Genomic DNA, 22,772 nt, shown 5'->3' on the forward strand with positions numbered 1-22,772 from the left:
GTGGAGGAAGAAAGACCCATGTGTCGATCCTATGTCATCTGCCTGAGGAACTCTGCAAGCCAGCGCAACAGACTATCCCAGCAGTGCTGACACCAGCCAGACTCACAAATACATCCACCAACTATGTGCTCCCCATGTCCGTGAGGCTGATGTTGGAGAGGCCTTCCTGGCATCTGAGAATGGCTGGATTGGTGATTGACAAATTATGGTGCGTCGACCAAATTTGGTGCTATGCCTATTTTAGTGAATGTGGATTTATTGGCATTGAGCCACACCTACTTGTTTGAACATTGCCTGGGCAGCTGCCAGACTTAGGCAGTGGGGCTCGCAGGGCCAGGAGGGCCGGGGGTTTACCGACTGGGCAACCCCGAGTAGGAGCAATGGTTTTCTCCAAGTGGAGATTTTGGAAAACAGTGCTGAGTAGCACAGTGGGAACCTCACCCCCTTCCCAGGTTCCTGTCTCTCTTGAGGACACTCAGAAGAGGCTCTGTGGGGTCCTAGTGCATCTGCCTGCCACACACCAGGCCAGCCTGCAGGCCGGGGGTGGACATTCTTGGCTCTGTGTGCTCTCCCTTTGCTTGTCTTTACCACCAGATCTCTCTAACAAACAAAACTGTGCCAGTCACAGTCAGATACGAAGACTCCGTTAGAACAAACTTACTTATATTCAAAATGAATCACATACAGAAAAACGTAAGTAAATGTGAACACAAGCAATAGTCAGATACAGCAGATACCTTGCGAAGGCAAGGCTCTGGACCCAGCGTGGAGACCACAGAACTGATGTGGCATAATTAGTGCCAGTATGGCTTAGGGGTTGGCCGATGGACCCAGGAGACGTGGGTCCAGGAAACTACTCCTCAGCGGGTTTCCATCCTCGAAGGCGTCCTCATGTCCTGACCCCCATCTCACAATGAAATCTTCAGCCCGGCCAGGCAACTCCAGGGCTGTGGCCGGCTCAGGAAAGCCTTGTGCCCCATGTGGGAGGACACATGCAGAGGCAGGGTGATGCTGTCTCCTCGGGGGTGCGTGTGCCTGCTGCGTGCACTAATGTCACAGTTTCTGCTCTAAATGCCTGTCAATCCTGGCTCCTTCCTGGTTAGGGCACTGAGCCCCTTGTGGCTGACACTGGGGATACAAAGAGTTGGGGGGATTTGTACCGTGTGCTCCTTTCCTAGGCTCCTTCGCTGTCTTCTAAATAGACTGCCCGGCTCTGTGTCTTGAAAGGAGTGAGAAACAAAACGGCCTACCTAGCCTGAAGGACAAAGCTCACCGCTTCCCAGCACTGGGGCATCCTCGGCTCCAGAAAGAGGGGCAGACTCTTCTACAGGGGGGATAGGATTATTTAATGGAGCGCTTGCCAGCATTTTATCAAATTATTGCTTAGATTGAGTTGCAATTTTCTCCAAAAGGAAGAAGGAAACGCCAGTTGATAGTCACAATTACAAAAATACAAATCTGTGAAGTGAATCTTTTTCTGCAGCAGCAGCAGCCTGTGGTGGCTGCTGGGATCAGTGTGGCGCCATAGGTAGTAGGCGGGACACCGCGGCCAACAGGGCCTTGCTAGCCCCAGTCTCAAGATGTCAACTTTTCAGCGCTATGACCCCTAGACATCCACCATTGCACGTGGAAGGACATGGTGGCTGACAGACCACAGATATGCATCGGAGGCCAGAGGCCAGAGGCCACGGTCCCCATTCCTGCCCCACCCACTCCTGTGCACAAGACCGACAAGCAGGACATAAGTCACCCTAACCCCAGGAGGCTCATCCTGGAGAGTGCAGCTCCCTCCACTCTGCGTAACCCTTGCTCCTTCCAGAAAAGGTGGGATGGGACCTCGAGCTTGGATCCCACACACGGAGTGAGGGAGGCGCTGGCCCCGGAACATGCTTGCCCATGGCGGGGCACACTCACCCTCACCAGCTGCTGCGGGAAGGGCCCTCGGGAGTTCTCCGGCACGTTGATGGGAGGGATGACCCAGTCCCGTTTCTGCCGCCTCAGCCCGCCGGAGCTCTGGTGCTGGGGCCACGGTAGTAGCGTGTCCTTGGGGGGCTGATCGGGGTCCGGGGCCACGTTCTTCTTTCCTTTCTGCAGTGTTGTTTTGTGGGGAGAGAAGAGATAGAGAAGCCAGTTAAGAGAATCCGTGTTGTCGCCGCCTGATAGAGAAAAACTGGGCAACGCTGGGGAAGGGACCAAGGCTCAGGGAACGCAGTCAGGCGAGGCCTTCGCCCATGTGCAGTGACACGGATGACTGAAGAAAGGGGACAATGTGGTCATCTAAGAGACCATGTGGGGAAGAACTTTTTTATTTAGTCGGTTTTGCAGTAGTGGGATTGAATCCAGGCCCTCTCTTGCTGGGCTATATCCCTGTCCCTTTTTATTTTTCTATTTTGAGGCAAGGTCTCACTAATTTGTCCAGGCTGGCCTTGAAACTATGATTCTCCTGCCTCAGCCTCCCAAAACGCTGGGATTACAGGCTTGTGCCACCAGGTGCAGCTGTACTTTCGTTTCTTATTTTGGTCTTGGGGACTGGCCTTGTTCACGCTTAGGAGCATGCCGGGTCCCTGAGCCTCACCCCCACTGTGATAGTGTCATAGTTTGGTCATATCTATTTCCCTGTTACCCCCCCCTTCCTGTGAACACTTTCCTTTTCTCTAATAAGACTAATATATTTGAGTTTAAAAGTCCTATGTACGAAAATATACCCGAAATGCAAATGATAACTTTGGAAAATGTGATTTACAACAAATCTGAGAAAGGGTTAGGAGTCCATATGTGAAGAACTCTTACTAGTCAATAAGAAAAAAAAATGGTATGTTTTTTTCATAACAGGAAATGTTATAAGAATAACATCAGATAATTCAAAACAAGATAAATACTAATAGTCAACAAACTTGTACCGAAAACTCTACCGATTTCCCAGGAATCAAAGTGCAAGTTAGGGGCTGGGGATTTAGCTCAGCGGCAAAAGCGCCTGCCTGGCAAGTGCAAGGTCGTGAGTTCGGTTCCCGGTACCGGAGAAAAACCAAAAAAAAAAAAAACAAAAACAAAAACAAAAAAACAAAGTGCAAGTTAAAGTGATACATCCTTTTCATCCATCAGATTGATAGGACTGAGGGGGTTTGTCCTCAGCACCAGGGATCGTGCTGTGGGTTAGTCAGGAGAGGGAGGAGGCTGAGCACGCGGCTTTGGCGGTAAACAGACTGAGCCCCTAATACCTACGTGATCCAGAGATGCATGTGACAGAGAGAAAAGTCCCCAGCCTGGAGCATTCCCTTTGCCTCTTTTCTAAAATAGGAATGGGAACAGTAGCATGGACTTTGAGGTTTGCTGTGGAGATTAAATTAGGCCTCCATGGGAACATGCCTGGTCTTGAGCCTGCGGGCCTCCGGCTGGCCATGCTCATGTCTCTGTGGCTCCTGCCTGCCGGGCCTGGGGTCAGCATAGCTCCGCCCACAGCCTGCCTCTGACCACCGAGAACCTCAGTAATGATCCACCCTGTTGACCCAGCCTCTCTACAGCTGGAAATCCGTCCCAGTGAAAGGTTGGTATAAAGACGTCATTGTAGGTGTTCTTGTAATAGTAAAAATAGCAGACAATCCAGATGTTGATAGTAAATAACGGTATTACATTACATTACACCCATGCCTTGGGATACTGTCATTTTTAAAAGTTACTCTTTCAGGATGCTGTTTGGGAAAAATGTCTGTGAAATATTAGTGAATGGAGGTATAGCACCAAGGCACTGGAACAGGGCCCAGTTTGTTTTTAAAGGATCAACACGGAATTGGAAATAATTACATCAAGATGTAAACGCTGGCTTTCTTAGAGACTTTGATGTTATTTTATTTTGCTTCATTCCTTTTACCTTTCAGTATTTTCTGAGTGTCATAATGTACAATATGTCTTCTGTTAAGGGAGCCAACACACGTACGCAATGCCCGCCCATGTCACCCATTCTGGTGCAGGTGCTCCAGGTGGCACGCACAGCCTTGTCCCAGGGCTGATGTTCACTGTCTTCCGAGTCTCAGGGAGTGGCAGAGCGAAGCCTCACCGGGTCTGAGGTGTGTGAGTCCCTGTCCTCTGGATGCCTTTGAGACAGGTGGCGAGAGGGATTTCAGAGTTCTCAGCCCGGTCCTGGGCCAGCAGCAGAGCCCCACAAGCCCTGTCAAAGGCACATTCTTGGGGCCCATGGGTACTAGTTCTGGGCAGGGGCCAGCAGTCCTGTCCGTCGAGCTCTGGGAGATGACCTGCTGCAGTGGGAGAACGGCTGCTCCACAAACGCACAGGCGCCCGGCCACCGAGATTTTCAACCTGCAGCTAATTAGATGCACCTGTTCCCAGGTGTCCGCCTCTGGAGAGGGGAGGTGGCTTACTTCTTGTCTTTGAACATGTCTACATGAGCACCAGCCAGACCTGGTAAACGATGGGGTCCTTAGAGATGCCAGGACGGAGCCTGGCCCAAGCACAACTGTGGAAGGGGGTTCTCCACCTGCTTGACTCCAGCATGTGGTGAGGCAGAGACCTGCCGGCCGCCTCCCTCGGAGATGCACCTGCACCAGCAGCAGCTCACCTGGGCCTCCGAATCTCAGACTCAGATTTTTACAGGGTTTTCATACAGCCATTTAAAAAAGTCTGCTTTATCTTCATTTGCTTAGGATAAGCTTGCATGGCATTAATTTCCCTAGTGTTGTTTAAATAAATTGCACATATTTGCTACTATTTTAAAGCTGTGAGACAAATGTAATAACAAAATCTGGTGAAAATCAATGCCAGACCTGCACAGGCTTCTGCCTGGAAGAAGCACCCACTTCTCTGGAAAAAAAGTGCCGCTGCTAGTTAGTGGTCCTCCAGTGCAGCCAGCACGGGCTCTTTCAGAATACGGCACAGAAACACGGATGCATAATTACACTCATTATAAATAATGCTTCCAGTTACTCCCAGAAATATTTCCTAACAGATGACACCTGCTGATTCTCTTTCTTCTGTATTTCTGAGTGAATGGTGATGGAGAGTTGGTGAAGACTTGAATTCGACCTCTACAGTTTCTAAATATAGTAGAGTGTGCACACATCTGTGTGTACGCATAGAGGTGCATGGAGGTGTAAGAGCAGATGTATGTATGAATACATGGTGGTATGTGTATAGAGGTGCACACGTGTATGTGTGTGAAAATGTGTGTACTTGCACATTATTTGCATGCACTTGCATACATGTGTATTTGTGTGTGTGTATAACACACCAGTTTTCTCAAAACCAGCAGCCCAGCCACCCAGGCTAGCCGAAGCTACCCTCGGGGGAGGTCCCGTAACTGTGGGCTCGGGGTGGGGCCCCAGCTGCAGAGCTGGTCTCTGAGCCTTGCACATGTACAGAAGGAAGCATGAGGGAGTCACCCGCTCCAGGCTCCATCCTCTTGTTGACAACTGAGATGTGGTTAAGAGGCAACTTCCCAGAGCTGCTTGCAACGCACAGGACCCCTTCACGAGACTGCTCCAGGGGCCTCCAACCTTGCACTTCTGTCCGGGCTCTGCTTGCATGTCCACGCATTTGCAGTTTGGGGCTAAGGGATCAGCCCAGCACCCAAGCTGCCCTGGGCCTTGTCCTTTACCCCACACAGTCAGTCCCCGACTCTCTCCCTTCCCCATGGCCTTGGACTCTGCCCCACCTTGCACCAATTGTCTGCTCGGCCCCCTTCAACCTTGTCCACATGGTAGCTAGCGCGAGGTCCCCAAAGCACCACCTCTGGCCTCAGGTTTGGCAGAAGCTCAGCCCACCACCAGATGCAGAGACCTGTGACATTCTGGCCCAGGCAGCTCCCTGTCCCCCTGTGGCACACTCAGCTCTCTTAGCTGAACCCCTGGGGACTGTGTCCTGTTGTGGGTAGACCTCAGGAAGGAGCCATGCCTAGAAGGGCCAGGAGGCTCATCAGAGTAGCAGAGCAAGCTCAAGGGACAGAGAAGCTGAGTCTGTCACACATTTATAGAGTCCCGGCCTCCGGCCAGGAGATGGCAGAATGGCGAGGCCCACCCTGAACTCCGGGGCACAGAGCTATGGTCCTGGGTCACAGGTGAGCTGCGTCATGTGCAGGCAAGCTGTCGTGAAGGCTTCAGGTGGGAGGCGTGGGCTCAAGAGGTGAGGTAGGGGGCTGGGGACTTAGCTCAGTGGCAAAGTGCCTGCCTGGCAAGCGCAAGGTCATAAGTTCAATTCCCGGTACAGGAAGAAAAACAAAAACAAAACAAACAAGAAAAAAGAGGTGAGGTTGTGGCAGGGATGGCAGGGACTGTGGCCCACGCTGCCGACCTGGGGTCTCTCATCTTGATGGCCCCGCCCGTCCCCTCTGCCACAGCACCAACAGTCAGTCCAGAGCCAGCGTCTGGGAGCAGCTCAGACTGGCATGGAGCTGCTTGCCTTTCCGTCTGCTGGAGGGGGAGACAGAGACGCCCCCGAGGCGTCCACCAGGCAGGGTGCTGATGGATGGATGGTTTTCAAGGACGAACAGTTGGGGGCGGGGTAGGGCTGTGTGCAGGCTCTGACTCGGAGGCAGGACAGTACGGATGCTTCGGAGCTCAGGTGGACACTGAAATGAAAACGACACTTGGACCCAGACAGAGTGGAGTGGGGCAGAGTCATAGGCTGTGGGGAGGCAGGGCTGGGCCTCACTTGCACCCCGTGCTCTTGTCTGGGGCCCCACACAGGGCTCTGTGAGGCCTGCCTCTGCCTCTCCCCACTGGACCCTGGGGCTGAGCTGTGGCTGCGGCCACATTAGTCATGGAGGGTGAGTGCGCAGTGGAGGAGGAGAGATTCCAGCCCACAGACGTCGGCACGTGGCCTCCTGGATGTCTCCTGCGTAGCCTGCTAGGCCTCTCCTCCGGTAAGCCTGTGTGGAGCTTGCTGCCCTCCAGACCCCGTGGTGCTCTGACTAGCAGACGTGGGTGGCACCTTCCTGGTAGGTTTGCCTTCTGGTGCCCAGCTCCCAGGGCCACAGCACCTGCCTGCCACGTGCACTTGTTTCCCTGCTGCAGAATGACCCAGCCTTTTCTCTATAGAGGCAGCGGACTGGGTGTGGGCACCGCAGTGCAGAACATGTGCCTCAGAGGCACCCAGGCCTGAGAGGCCAGGCTCTCCTTGGTGAAGCTCTAAGTCGTCTGTGTCTTCATCAGCTTTCATTTACAAAGCATTTCCCAGCTTAGATCGCTTCTCCCCACTGAGTCTTGATCAGCTGTACTCAACCTTGGATGCGTTCTGCAGTTCCTGGAGCAAGCAGTGGCTTGGGCAGGCGGAGGAGGCCAGAGGCTGGGGCCCTTGCGACGGCTGTGTGGCTGGCAGGAGAACCCTTCCAAACTTGGAAGGCAGGGGGTGTTGCTGTTGGGGTGACATGCCCAAAAAACACCAGCTTTTAAAGATAAAATGTTTTGTGATCATGACCCCCTTCACAGAACATATGTCCCGCCATCACGCTGCGTGGGGTCCTGGGGGCGGCCAGGACGGGGCATCTTCGCCTCACTGGTCCTGATGGGTGCCTCTTGGCCAGTGTTCTGCACACATCTATATGCGAGCATCCTCTCTCCTTCCAGGGATCAAGTGACACATTTCCCATGCCTAAGAACGTATATACTGCTACTAGGGGGAAGTGGTAAGAGATGAAAGAATTTGAGGGGACAAAAGAAGGCGTGGACACGACTGACAGTCTTCCATTTGTCCTGGAAGGTCGAGGCCCGGAATTCAAGGGTAAGCTGAATGCTGAATAAAGAGTCAGCGTATCTCCCTGAGCACCCTGCACCCATCCCTGAGGTGGGGTGTGCTCTGGGCCCTCATGGGCCCCTCATCCTGAGCCCGGCCCACTCCGTCCCATGACTCTTGTGAGGGAGACCGGTTCTCTGTGCATGCTGACGATGAGTGTAATCGACTGTGACTTCCAGGTGAGGTCCCCGGGGGCTGCTCAACATTAGCAAGAAGCTGGGTCACTCCCTCCCGGTATCCTCCGAGAGGGAGATGAATTATGCAAAAATGGCCCGGGGCAGGTTTTAAATTATCACCTCTTTTTTTTTTTTTTTTTGCAAAAGGAAAAAAGAGAGAAAGTGTCAGGGGAAGCATATAATCATATGTTCCCCAGTCTTCATGTAAAAAGTTTTAATTTATCATCTTTATCTGTTACAGTCCGCTCGTCTGTGTGCAGCCCAGACTTACAGAGGCGAGCAGGAGCCGGGCCTTTGAGTCAGTGGAGGCTCCTGAATGCTCAGGGGAGGCCGCAGAGTGGAGTGCAGACAGCCAGGTCTGCTTTGGGCAGGGCTGTCTGTGAGCAGCTGTCTGTCGCAGGTGTATGGGGCCTTCCCCTGCCAGCTTGGTGTGAGGTGGGCATGATTCAGTTCGCAGATGGTTGTTGCTTAACATGTTCCGAATTTCCTGGTGACAGAAATGCAAATGATGGGTTCCACTCCAGACCTGGCCCAAGGCAACAAACAGGCTCCTACTGGGGTGGGGAAGGGTCTGGGCTCTGAGCTGGGGACACACTCCTGGGGTATTCTGAACCCAGGCCACAGGCCATGGTGCTGTAGAGAGCCATGTGACTGCCGCCCACAGGCACAAGGACACTGAGAAGGCCTCCCCAATAGGCGGTCCCAGGTGGGAACAGCCTGCTCCATCCCACAGCCACAGAGGCAGGAACAGGGGAGCTGGGGCTGGGTTACTGGGTGCAGGGTATAGACGGGGCACATTGAGAGTTCCATGAGAGAAGCAAGTGTCTCACTCCTCCCGGCAAAAGTTGTCACCATCCCCCACGGCGTCATGGAATGTGGAGATTATTCAGAATTCCTCTATGCAAGCTCCATACCATACTTGCAAGGAAAGCTGAGTGCCCCTGATCCTGGAGATGTGGTTCCGGATGACAATTCTGATGTCCCCTACACCCGTTCTCCCAGCTGCCTGGACCTTGGTGACTCTGCTCGATGCTTCCGTAGCACTTTAAATTTCCTCCCGATTTTCAGAAATATATGGGAAAAGTCCACCTGATTCAGGAAAAGCAATTTATGGAGCTTTTCAAGTCACTTCCCCATGGGACGTGCCAACCAGGCACTGTGCTGCTGCTAGCACCAGACCCTTCTTAGTCAAGGCATCCTATGTTCCTGCCCTCACCTCGTGAGATGCAATCATCAGCTTCCATTACCCAAGAAAGCGAATCTTCGGGAAGGCCCTGGTGCAGTCTCATTTCTCTGATTGGCAGAGCACCCTGTGAACCCATGATGCTGAGTCGACACCAGAGCCTGCAGCTCTGATTGGCACACTCAGATAAGAGCTCCTTGCTCAACCCAGAGTAAAGGGATCAGGGACTGGGACAAAGAGAGAATTGTGTTCTTTCCCACCCTCAGTTTTCCCCTCTGTCCTGTGTTCCCAGGTGAGGCAAAGTGCGCTGACCGCTATTCCACCAAGGGAGAGAAGAAACAAGTAACTGGCAGCCCCACACTGAAGACTCAGGCTTTCCCCCTACACACATCCCTGTGAGCCCAGCACAGGACAAAGACGGGGCCTTCCTTTCTGTGAAGATGAATACAGAGGTGTTGAACGATGCCAGAGGCTGAAACACACAGAGCAGGGGGTTTCCCTGGCTTTCAGTGTGACCGGGACCGCTGACTGCCACGAGAACTCGGGTCGGAGAGACTCTTCGGTGCCGAGACATGGGGCATCTGGGGTCACATCAGGGGAAGAGCCTCGAATGTAGATTTTATTTTTCTTTCATGGCTGCAGAGCTGTGAAGGATGTGTCATGGCTCTGGGAGATGCTGCAGGAGCTCACCAAGTCCTCCTGTGGACGTGGGAGTGAGAGCTGTCACCTGGAAAATGGGCGCTCAAGGAGGAAGGCAGAGCAGGCAGACTCCTGCCCAGCAGGAGGAATCCCTCTGCAGACCTGCCCAGACATCTAGCTTACGTTCCCACTGGGCTGGATCAGGAACACGGCTGTGCCAGTGGCCTCCGAACAGAGCCCTTCAGTGCAGGCCAATCTGCTGGGCCGAGTGATGGGACACCATGAACAGCTTGCTACATGCATCTGAGCTTCATGTGGGAAGGGGCAGGCAGAGTGGCATGCTGAGGATGGAAGTTTCTGGAGCTCTGAAGCCCCAAATAAGTCCTGCAGCTCTGATGAGGCTGCAGTGTCTTTAGTTTATCCACAAGTACAACCACCCTGGTGTCTTGCTGTTCCCGGAAGTCGCCAGCCCCACCTCTTTCTGCTCATTCCACCTCCTGCGGAGTTCGACTTCTGGCTTCTGGTCTACCTGGGCACTGTCAGGAAACAGTGGCTGCAGAGCCACTGACACATTCTCATAGTTCTTTCCGGCTCCTGCTGGCCTGGATGTCTCTAATGTTTGGGTACACATCTGACCAATCCCTGGACACCACACCTTAGGCTCTAGCATTCTAAGATTATCGACTGCACAGGGATCCATCGTGGGAATGAAACGTTTGGAAAACGACGTGCCGTTTCTTCACTGTGAAGGAATAATACAACTTATGTTGGAACAGGGGCAGATGAGATTTATTCCCCAAATATCAATGCTATTTACAGCTCCCTTCTATTTCTCTGCCTCGCTGGCTTCCAGTTTTGCTTTCTTTCTCAGAGCTGTAGGTTAAACATGCTTCAATAAAGGAAATAACGTGGGCTCCCACTTCCCCAGAGTCAAACCTGGTACTGATTTTAACTGAGGATAATTCAATTTTTTTTTTAAAGAGGGGAACTGAGGTCTACACAGAGAATCCATCCCTTTACTTCCCACTTCCTCCTCTATATACCTTGGAAAAAAGGATGCATTTTGCTTGCCTGCAAACATGCATATTTAAAATATTTAGCTAGGGCATTTTCTGCAGCCTTCTGGCAGGTTTCCATGGTAGCTAAGGATGGACAGAATAAAATGGCATTTAACAAACAAAATAAAACAACAGAAAGATACCTGCTTTCTGAAATAAGTAGAACATAAGAGACATTTTAAATAAATACCTGCATGAGTTTGGTTTTCAAAAGGTACTGAGTGGACTTATCCTCACACCCTGCTCCACACCTTGGGGTGCGAAGTGCCTTCTCTGTCCTAGAGGCTCCATGCTCATTTCACCCTTGATCTTTCACGAGAGGAGGAGATTCTGAACTCCCAATAGAGACAATACAAAGAAAGGTTTCCTGCACACAGGGTGGTCGTCTCTCCCTGTGTCTGCTTGGAAGGAAAGTCTGGCTGGAACAGGGTGTGACTGCCTACAGTGCAGCAGGGTGGTGGAGGAAGCACCCCCACCTCACACACATCGATGGCCATGCAGGAGCGGGTGGTGTGAGCTGTGCGTTCTCCTGCATGTCCGAGGAAGCTGAGGTGCAGAGGTGTGTGGGAGTGGCACAGTGTGGTGCAGCTGTGACTGGTGGGCTGGGTTGGAGCCCTGAGGAGGGGTTCTCGGGCCTCACTGCCCCTGCCCGAGTAGAGTGACCGTGGTTGACACAGGTGTAGGCAGTCTCTGGCCTTCTCAGTCCTGCTCTTCCTTCTCCCAACACTACTGAAGCGGGGCTGAGCTGGGCACTGTAGGGAGCTGCACCATAATCCTGGCTCCACCCACTTGATGCCTGCAGCGCTCTACCAGAGACACCCAGAATGGTTCACTGCCCAACGCCCTGTTGGAGAGAACCACTCACTGCAGAGGGTTAAGGAAATTATGTGTAGTTAGACACATCATAAACAATTTACAGAAAAAACCACATTTGCTGTAAAAAAATCAAATTGGCAAGATGAGGGAAAATGCATCCTTCTGGAGCTGGAGATGCTCGTGGTGGGACTGGATGGATGGTTGCTAGTGTCAGTTAGCGAGACAAATGCTTCTGTGGCTGCTGCCAGGATGTCAGGATGCAGGGGAGGACACTGGTGGGTTCTGTGCATGGACACTCAGCTGAATCTCTGCCGGGCGTGCGGGAAGCCCGGCGTCAGGAATCCATGCTGTCGCCATGGGGTGGCTCGGGCTGCTTCCTATACCAGTCTGTGGATTTGGGCTCTCAGACGCCCTGTGCTTTTGAGGAATCCCTTTGCCATTTGAAAAGAAATGTGTCCATAATCACTTCACCCCTGTTTTCACAGAATCCTCCAGGAACACGGAGGGTTTTATGTTAAACCAAATCTCAGATGGAGCCATAGAGAGAAACCTGTTAACCTGAGAAATCCTGGCTTGAATTTTTTACTCTAACCAACCACAGGAGAGCAGCTGGGGGCCCCTCACTGTTCTGAGGGGATCTTAATGGGTCCCCAAAGTCACACATGTGCATACACATGTGTGCACACATGCACACATGTTCACATACATATGCTCTCTCTCTCTCTCTCTCTCTCACACACACACACACACACACACACACACACACACACTGCAGCACCAATCAAGAACTAAAAGGCCCCAGTGGAACTCAATGGCGCATAAACCAGAAAAGCCAGCAGGTGCAAGCCTGTAGGCATTGGCCTGTGGAGAGCTGCACCCCCTGATGGTCCACAGCTGTACACTCCTGCAGGGGCCACTCGTCCCAGATCACTCTTCCCAGCAAGAGGCTGAGGCTCGGGTTTCTCGCTTAGTTCCAGAGCCGGGCTGTCAGCTGAGGCTCAGGGGAGTCACTGCTTAGGGCTCTGCATCGAAGTGTTCTTAGGACTACTTTAAGGATGTCATCCTCCTTACTTTGCAGATGGATCTGGAACCTCGTGGACTGGATTGGGGGCAGACTTAATGCCGGGCTGACTCTCAGCACCGCTGCCCCTCAGACCTGATGCCCATGGCAGCGCAGAGTGTCTCGGTGGTGGTAGCAAAAACAAGCCCACTGACTTGCAGGATGGGTCTGTGGGCCACAGAAATGGGAGGGTGAAGGACCACCGGGGTGGGGGCAATGGACCACCCCTTGGAATAACGTGCTGGGGCTGAATAATAAATGACCACAAAGTTGTATACATGAGGGCCCGTTCTGGAGACCCGAGTCCAAGATCAAGGTCCTGGCAGAGCTGGCTCTTCCTAAGGCTGAGGGAGAACCTGCTCCAACCTCTCTCAGTTCCTGGTGGCCGCTGGTGATCTCTGGTGCTTCTGGGTGTGGACTTTTCCTGTGCACGTGTGTGTCCAGTCCCCTCTTCCTAAGGACACTGGCCGTACTGGACTCTACTGACCTCCTCTTACTAACTGACTACATCTGCAAAACTGCTTCCGATCATGCTCATCTTCCGAGGTCCTGCACTGTAGGATTTCAGCATCTGTATTTTGGGGAACACAGTTCGGTCCAGCCAGCTAGGGAGATGTGGAGCCAGAGAAAGAAGATAGGCCAGTGTCCAGGCCCATCTGACTATGGGATGCTGCCTGGCTGAGTTTATCCTTCATAAATGCTGATGCGCCATAAGACCCAATATTAGTTTCATAAACAACAGTGTCTTTTTTGCAAACTGTACCCACAGGTCCCATTGCCACATTCTAGCGCTGTACCAGCCGGGCAGATGACAACTGCGAGGGAAACTTTATCTTCGGTATTTACTGTGAGGCCGAATGTCGCTTGGATTCCTCAGGGGCAGCTCAGCGCTCCAGTGGGAAATATGTGACCTCATTTGCATTTTCTAATTGAATTGCTATCAGCTTTCCTGCAAGGCTGCACACACAAAAAACCTTCTTCCAGATTCTAGTACTGCTTGTATCACCCACGAAAAGGCGGCCTTTAATAGCTGCTAGGAGAGGGTAGGGAAAGAGGGAGAGAAGTTGCCAAATTTTTATGGTTCATCTAACTGTAAAGCTGTCAGTTTTCCCAGCTCCACAGAGAATCGCTAAAATAATGGATGGGAAGGCTGCACACACAGAAGCCTTGACATCAGAGGAACGAAATGTGCAGAACTGGGAAATTAGGGGGTCCCTGGGTGACAGTCCTCGGGGAATTTGCTCAAGACTCCTTTTGATAAGAGCGTCCCTAGGACTTTAACAGTCTGTAGGCTCTGCTTTGCAGGAGGCCATTTGCTTTTCTAGAACCTTCTATGATAGAGCTCTTGTTCCTGGTGTGCCCATCTCAACTTCCTGCCTTCTCCAAGCCTGGCCAGGAAGCTCTTGGCACGTATTTTTTTCTAAAAACCTTTTAATTGCAAACAATAAACTACATGCAGAAAAGTGCACAAAAATGTAAGTGAACAGTTAAGTAAATTATTGCTGAATAGTGACATCTGTCCATTAGCCCAGGGACTCCTCAAATCCCCTTATGCTCCCCAGCACAATATCCCCTCCCCTAGCCTTGGTGCTGTACTTCAGGCTTGCCTGGACATTTGGACTTCCTGGGGGTGCCGTTGGGCAGTGCTCCTGTTTCTGCCTTAGTGCCTTCTACTTCCTTTCCTCAGCTGTATGCATGTGACAGCCCCTCCTCCTCTGCCTCCTAGCTGGAGCTGTATCACTTCCACCGCTATATGCTATTCTGCTGCATGGATCCACTACCATTTAACCACTCTAATGGCCATGGGTATGGGGGGTGTGCCTCGGTGCGGACTATCGTGAGTGCAGCTCACGGGAACCAAGCCCCAGGCATCAATGGGAACACTTCCATGGGGCACAGCAAACACCAGGTGTACCGCAGGGAACCCTGGTGGCTGCCAGCAGTTAGGCAGCACGTGCACCCCCACAGGGGTCTGCCACGGCTAATTGCACCACGGTTCACCAATAGGTTGGTACTATGTGTTTCCAGCTTTTGCCATCCTGGTGGCTTCTGACAGTGGCAGGTGGCCCTACGCAGACACCCACTGTGAGACTCTCCTGCCTGTGCTCCTCTGTGGCTGGAGGCTCCGTGTTCCAGACCAGAGTCCTTGGTCCATGACGCAGTGTTGCTTCCGTCCTCCCTCCCAGGCTATGTGTATAACTTTCCTAGATCAATGTTTTGATGAGCAGTTCTTCTTTTAATTAAAGTCCAACTACCAATCTCCATGATCTACTTCAAGTTTCATGTAGTGTGCACCAGACCACTTTCCCATGCTGAGGCCGCCATTACTCCCTACTTCTCTTCTAATGTGTTGTTTTCTCCTCTGCACGGAGATTCCCATCCACCTTGAGTTGGCCTTGGAGTGGAGAGTGCGGCTGGGGCTCCTTTCTCTATGTTCTTAAGGGCTCGAATTTGCCCCGCCTCACGCTGGACTGTGAATCACAGTCCTCCTCCACTGTTGAGTAGGGATGGTATATTTTTCTCTTTTCGTGCCAGACAGTAAATAGTTCAGGCCAAACTGAGGCTATTGTCCAGGTGCTTGTATAACTGTTGTAATGTAGCCATTTAAAAATGTAAAAGCCACTCTTCGCTCTCGGGCACTGAAAAGCAGGTGGCTTTGGCTTGTGGGTGTGTCTGCTGAGCCCGCTGTAGTGCTGCTCACAAAGAGTCAAGGGTCTGCACCAAGTGCTCTTGCAGGTCTTGGCAGCAGCTCATATACAGGAGGTGTTCAAGAGCTGTGTGTCCGTGAAACTGGGCTCACTGTTCTGTTCCGTTTCTCTCTGTTACGTCTCTGCCTCAGAACACCATCTGAATTGCTGGTTATCAAAAGAGGAGGGTGCCCCCAAGGAGACTTGGCTGGCCATGACTGGGGAGGGCTGGGGATGTAACTTCCACTTAGAGGGGGGCAGGGACGCCTGACACCTCTTGTGCACAGGGCGCCCCAAGGGAAGGGTCTCCCCACATGCTGAGAGCGCAGGGCAGGCCTGCAGGACTACTGCTCCGTTTCCATAGCCGGAAGAGCACAGCCTCCCATCTCCGTGGTGTTCTAGGCCAGTGACGGCAAACTTTTTAGAGCTTCCTACGATACCAAACAGCCAGCTGTGACATATGTGCCAAAGGTTCGCCACCACCATTCTAGGCTTTGGAACTTTGAACTTCCATTTTGGATTTTAAAATCAGATCTTCCATAAACAGACCCTTCTATAAACGAGCAAATAAAAAGTCTGCTGGGATTTTTATTGGAAATGTGTCGACTCTGTAGAAATCCTTGGGTAAAATTAATATCATCACAACCTCACACCTTCCAAGCATGAGATGGGCATGCCCTTCCAGTTTAAAATCTTTAAAAGTCTCCATGATGTGTAAAAGTCCTGTTTGGTTTTTGTTAATTCATCCGCAGGTGCATGATCATTTCTAATGCTGTTGTAACCAGGGTAAGGCTCAGATTGCATTTTCTAAGACTCATCGCCGGTACACAGAAGTGCACTCATTTCATACCCAGCACCTTGCTGGCCTCACTCATCCATTTCAGTAAATAATCTGTAAGGTCTTCAGACTTCCTATATTCAATCATGTTACTTTCATTCATTCTGGTTTTCCTTCTGGCCCTATTGCATTGGCTTGGACCTCCAGAGTGTGATATCATAGCTTCCTTGTCATATTTCTGGTCTTACGAGAAGGCTTTGACTATTTCCACAGCAAACTGGCTCGCTGCTATAGGTCTTTCGTAGACACCAGCATGAAATCATGTAAGGCCACTTCTTTTCTTAATATGCTGAATTTTGTGACTTGGAATGGAGGCTAAATTCTCTTAACTGATACCAAGGTGATCATATAAACTTCATCCCTTATTCTGTGTTGAATTATATTGATTAAACCATTCTTAAAGTCTTAGAACAAATCCAGTCTGGTCACGACTTACCATTGCATGTGGACATAGCTAAATTCAAGTTTGTTGAAATTTTGCATTGGGTTTTGCATTCTTTTGGGCAAGACTGGCCCACAATTATCCTTTCTGTGTTTTGGGTACAGTTTGTGCTAGCTCTGGACATGGCCTGGGTGAGTTTGTGACTATGTTTGGACATAGCTTGTGTTGGTTTTGGACAAGGTTCTTGTTCATTTTGGGCAAACTTTTTGCTGGCTTGGGACATGGTCCCTCAAGTTATGGACAGCAGAACTTTGAGGGAGTGATTCTTCTTGTATAACTTTGCACAAGTTTGTGTAGGATTAATTCAAATTTCCCTGGATAGTGTGGGTGGAATTCACTAGTGGAACCAATGAACTGTATTTCTGTTATGCATTTTAATTTGTTTATGATAATAAAACACTCCAGATTTTCTCTGCATTTTAGTTTCAGTAAATTGTATAGTTGTAGACTGTTATGGATGTTGCATATATTTTTAAATACATCGGTGTAGTTATACATGTGGTAATAACCTCACATTATTTTCCCAGTGTCCTCTTTCTGTTCCTGAGATGGTTATTTGTAGTTTTATCCTTTTTTTACTCAGGCCAATCAGTTTTGTTGTCTAAAGAATGGGCTTTCGTCATTGATTCCATTATTTCATATTTCTCTGTGTTCTCCTCCCACTCTTCCTTTTTTCCTACTTTTTGAGGCTTCATTTCCTGTTCCTTTTGTATTTTCTTAAGATGAATGCTTAGATCTCTGCCTTTCTCCCTTCTTTATCTTATCATACATTAATCTAAGGAAAATTATTTCCACCCGGGCATGGCTTTAGCTACATCCCTATAGTTTTATTATTCAATTTAAAATATTTTTTCTATATGATTTCCACCCCAGGGTTAATAAAGGTTTTTATTTGACTTCTGAGTCTACAGATATTTTCCAGTTATCTTTTTTGTTATTGATTCTTAGCTTAATTACTCTGAGGTAAGAAAACAAACTATGTTTTGATTTTAAATCTATGAGACATGTTGAGATTTTGCTTGGTTCATATCTGAAAATGGTACTTTCAAATGCTGTGTACTTGGCACAGTATTTTTTTTTTTTTTTTTTGGCTTTTCTCCGGTACCGGGAACCGAACTCACGACCTTGCGCTTGCCAGGCAGGCGCTTTGCCGCTGAGCTAAATCCCCAGCCCCTGGCACAGTATTGATTAGCGTCTGTGTTTTATACATGTTGCTGTAAGGTCAGACACACTGTAGTGTGGTTCTATTTCCTTGCTGATACTTTGTTGGCTTGTTCTATTACTTACAGACTGACACTGGTTAAAATTCACCATTGATTACGTACCTGTTTGTTCCTTATAGTATTTCTCTTTCACCTCTATCAGCTTCAGCATGAAAAATTTGAAGTCACATAAGTGCCCACAAATTCGGGATTCTTGTCTCTGGGGTGGATTGGCCATTTTTTGCACTATGAAGCATCCCTTTTCACACCAGCTGTTTTTCTCAGGTCTCTATCTGATGTCAACAGAGGCACCCCCGCTTTCTTCTGATTGTATTTTTTCTGTGGTATTTTTTCCCTGTGATTTTACTTTGGACTTTTCCCTATTCTTACATTTTTTGGGTGTAAGAGTAAACTGAATATGGTTGGATTTTTTTTCTTGATTACATGCTATTATATTTACTGATATATTTGCAAATCTGCCACCCTCCTCAATGAGAAATATATAGTTCACTTATTCTATATTTTCCTTGACCTTTTCTTGCTTTGCTTGGACTGATAATTTTTATTATTCTATTTTTTTTCATTTATTATTTTAGAACTCATACGACCTTATGAGTTGTTCAGGGACTTTTCAAAGGACTTATAACAAATATCTTTGTCTTATCAGTGTATACAGGTTGGTTGTTCCTCATCCAAAAATAAAAAATCAGAAATGATTCAAAATCTGAAAGTCTGAGCATCACCGTGCTGCCATAGGCAGAACGCTCCGCACCTGACCTCATGCGACGCGTCACAGTACAAAACACTGCGTAATACGACCTTCCAGTGATGTGCACAGGTATGCGTAAAGCATAAATGAACTCTGTGTTTGGACTAGCGTCCTATTTCCAAGTATCTCATTATGTATATGTGAATATTCCAAAGTCTGGAAAGTCTGCGATGGAGGCACAGCAGGCTCTGCGCATCTTGGGTTAGGTTCTCAGCCTGTGTAGCTGCAGTGTTCCCGTCATCTTCTGGAGCTACACATCTCACATCCCTTCGGCTGCGCCCACCCGCCCCGGAGCTCCTGCCGTTCTTGCTGCGCACTTGAATCTTCTAACTCACACCCCAGGAAACACCATGCTGCTGGGATTCCGTCACACTCTTCTGTCTTCTTAGCCTTCCATTTGTCCTCCAGTTCTGGTATTTCACCTCAACTTGTCTTTTGACTAAAGAACACAATTTGTGGCAGATTCTTATAGCTTTTGAATTTTTGAAAAATTCAGCTCTACTTCGTGGAGGCTACTTTCCAAGAGTGTGAGTAATACAATCCTATTTTCCTTTAGCACTTTAGAAACATCGTGCCCTGGGCTCCCAACCCCCATAAATTCCTGGGAGGCGCCAGGCCTCCGCCCGACACTTCATAGGGACTCTGTCTTTTTTTCCAGTTGATGCCAGGATTTTCTCTTTGACTTCTGATTTCAGTCTTTTATAGTAAAGTGTTGGGGTACAACTTTCTTTATATTTATCCAGTTCTAAGGCTTCTTGTGTCTGGATATCTGCTGCAACTTTTGGAAGATTTTTCTGCCATTGTCTTTTGAAACATTACTACTGCTGCGTTTAGTCCCCTCTCATACTCCAAATGTACATGCGTTAGACCTTCTTTATATTTCTTCAGCAGCTCTTGCCCTGTCTTTTGTGCTTTCCTCATGCATACCTTCTTCTACCCTTTTGCTTCCATAATTCCTTCCTCAATTTTTTTCTGACCTGCCAATGTATTTACCCATTGAGCTCTTAATTTTGCTTGTCATGTTTCTCAGCTCTAAATTGCCCCATTCATTCTTTTCTACATCTTCTTGAATACCTTCTGTCAGAATCTCATATCTAACTTGCTTAAACATAGTAAGCACAGTGATTATAACATCCATGTCTGATAACTCCATTACCTGCAGCCCCCAGGGGAGGTTTCTGAAAATCATCTGCTGTTTCTCCTGATTTGGACTTACGTTGTCCTCTTCCTTCTCTGTGCCCAGTCATTTTCAGTTGTGTGCTGGACATTGTATATAAAGGAAGATGGAAACCTGGCAGAGTGGCACAGACCTATAATCCCAGCCCTCTGGGTGGCTGCGGCAGGAGGACCACAAGGTCCAGCCCTGCCTGGCATATTTAGTGACTTAGAGAAATCTTGTCTCAAAATAAGAAATAAAAAAGAGCTGGGAATATAGCTCAGAATGAAGGCCTTTGGTTCAATCCTCAGTACGGAAAGAAAGAAGGAAGACAGTCGGGGTGGGAGGAGCATCAGCGAGAGAAATGTGAATTCAGCGGAGGAGGACTGAGTCTGATGGGCGGGCAAGGCTGCCCGTCCCCTGTAGGGTCACATCTCGTGGACTTGGGGTTGACGGCCCACTACATGCCCTGAGCCTGGGACATGAGTTGTCTCTTGCCCTACCAGGTGGGTGTGTCCAGGCCCGATGTGGGGCTGCAGGACCCCCAACCTGGACGCCGCCTAATTGCAATCAGCATCAGCACCTGCACCTTCCAGGAAGCCCGGGGATTAATTGCATCAGAAATTGTTTCATTAACATGCCAAACAAAAGGTGTCATTATATTTTCAATTAGTGCTTTTTTTCTGAGGCCTTCTGGACTGTAAGGAGCTCTGCCCTCTGCTCACAAGCTGCAGAGTTTCTGCATCACAATCAGGGACCGAGGGCAGCTTAGCCACCAAGTCACAGGGGTGAGCAGTGGGTAATCACCTGCCCGCCGGCACCCAGGGCTGGATATAGAGGGCAAGGATCCCCAGCAGGCACAGATACCCTGGCTGCCATGGGGCCTGCCTTGTCATTGCCTTCTGATCAGGGCGTGGCTTGGGCTGATCACACAGGTGGGAGCGAATGATGACTTCTGCCTGCCTGAGCCGTCAGCATGCGAGGGGGCGCACGCTGAGCAGGGCCCCACGGCTGGAGACGTGGTTTGGTTCCTGGCTCACACGCCCGGGAGGACACACAGGGTCTCCTTCCACAGTGGGACCCACTCAGACTAGTGGTGAAGACTTCCTCCCACATCCCGGCTTTCCCCTTTCGTGAAAACATCTCTACTTCGACTCCGTACATAAGATGGTACACAAGTCCTTGCTTTCCCCAAGTGGGTTCCGTGGCATACTTGTCTTAAAACTGTTCCATGAAGAGGACTTCCTTGGTCAGATAGGTTTGGGGAAACTTGCAGAAAGTCTCCTCATCAGAGGCTCACAAGTCACCTTCGGTCAGGGCAGCTTCTGGGCAGCTGTGCTGAGGGATCTGTTCAGCTGTGTTTAACCCTCCTCTTCCCGGGGAAGAGTGCTGTCTGGCCCTGTGCTGGCTCATGTTAACCACCCCACCGGCTTCAGAGAAACCTCAGGGGTTGAAGGACTCAGCGCCTCCCTCCTCCCTGCTGGCTTTCTCAGTGTCCCCTGCCCCAGGCCCAGCACTTGCTCCTCCCCGTCAGCCTGAAGCCCCCATACTCCGAGCAATGCAGCTGCTGAAACTTGAGGTCTGGCAGAGGGTGGATAGGGTGGGAGGGGCTCACCGCCTATTGCACACAGAAACCCAACAGGTAGGATCTGGGGGGTGCGCGGAGGTTGCCGCGGGGTCTGGCCCTGGATGGAAGGAACAGAGTGGACAAGGGAGCTCTCAGGACCGGGCAGGCGAAGTCACCACCGTCACTCCCTCTGTGCAGTCCCCTGCACAGGCCATGGGGCTGGCTGGAGGGAAGTGAGGTGGGGTGAGTGTGTGTGTGCGTGTGTGTGTGTGTGTGCGCGCGTGCATATGTGTGTGTATGTGTGTGTGGCTGCAAGGCTAGGCAGCACCAACTGCTGGTGTCTGTGTGGAGCCCTCCCTTCTCCCTCTCTCCCGTCTCCCTGTGTTTCCCTCCTTCTTCTTTCCTTTCTGTGTCTCCCTCTTCTCACCCCTCTCCGCCTGTCTATCTCTTCCTCCCTCCACGCCTCTGCACTGGTCTCGCCCCAGCTCCTCCAGTGACTCTGCCAGCCTGCAGTTTCTGTCTTGCTTGTCATTTCCCCGGGACGTGAGGGCCTGGCTGGTGAGCGCAGTCATCAGCTGCAGTCTGTGGCGTCCGATTTGAAGTGGAAATGGAGCAGCTTGGTTCAAAAACTACATAGATCCCTGCATGCCATCCAGGGGGCCTGCTCGTGGTGGCCATGAGCACAGGAGAATGCAAAGGCCAAGGCATGTGGCCTTCTCTGGCACAGAGCTGGTGAGCCTCATGCTCAGGGAGCCTGGCAGGGTTCCCACCAGGCCTTCGGGGGAGTGGGACTCTTGGTCCCGGGCACAGATTCCACCACCCTTACCTTGTGTCCAGAGTGCGAGGACCAGGTCTGGGTCACCAGCAGCCGCACCATGGTGTCCCACTGCTTGGCGGTCTGGTGGTCCTTTGCTGTCACCGTGAAGGCCACCTGCTCGGAAGGGATCTGCAGCTCCCGAGTGGCGAAGACTGTCCCGTCTGCCCCGACTTTGAAGTCCAAGCTGTTGGTCTCATACTGCGTCCCCTTGGTCCCCAAACAGCTGCTGAACTTAACTGCAAGAGGAGAGGAGGACACAGTCAGGAGGGCGGTCACAAAACGCAGCCTTCTGGGTCTCCAGCAAGCACCGGGCAGGTAATGGTGTCTGGGAAGGCGGTGGGAATTAGCCAGAGGCCGTGCAGAGTGGAGGGGAGAAGGGGGAAGAGGCCTTGATGCGCATGTTCTCCAGGTGCGACTGCTCTGTCTCTGCGGAAGCGTCTCCCCCTCCTGCCCTTCCCTTTGCACCCAGCCGCTCCGCTCTCTACCTAGGAAATGCTGCCTCCTTTCCTGCTCCCGCCATGCAACCCCCGCCTGTCTGTGAGGCCCTAATGGATGGGTTTTTCCATGCAAGAAGACTAAGCGCAGCAAAGGGATCGAAAGAAGTTGGCCTTTAAAGACTGTC

General features: G+C 50.6%; 1 protein-coding gene across 1 annotated transcript in view; it reads right to left on the reverse strand.

The window, feature by feature from the left end:
• Cdh4 (cadherin 4, type 1, R-cadherin (retinal)) overlaps window positions 1-22,772 on the reverse strand; it is a gene marked incomplete at its 5' end in the record, with an annotated part of 554,230 nt that overhangs the window by 156,527 nt on the left and 374,931 nt on the right. Inside the window, 2 exon segments of the mRNA XM_013507435.1 lie at window positions 1,915-2,088; window positions 22,160-22,386. Of these exon segments, the coding sequence (XP_013362889.1) occupies window positions 1,915-2,088; window positions 22,160-22,386 (401 nt within the window).

The sequence above is a fragment of the Chinchilla lanigera genome, unplaced genomic scaffold (genome assembly GCF_000276665.1).
Source record: "Chinchilla lanigera isolate Chin_1 unplaced genomic scaffold, ChiLan1.0 scaffold00127, whole genome shotgun sequence".
NCBI classification, from domain to species: domain Eukaryota; kingdom Metazoa; phylum Chordata; class Mammalia; order Rodentia; family Chinchillidae; genus Chinchilla; species Chinchilla lanigera.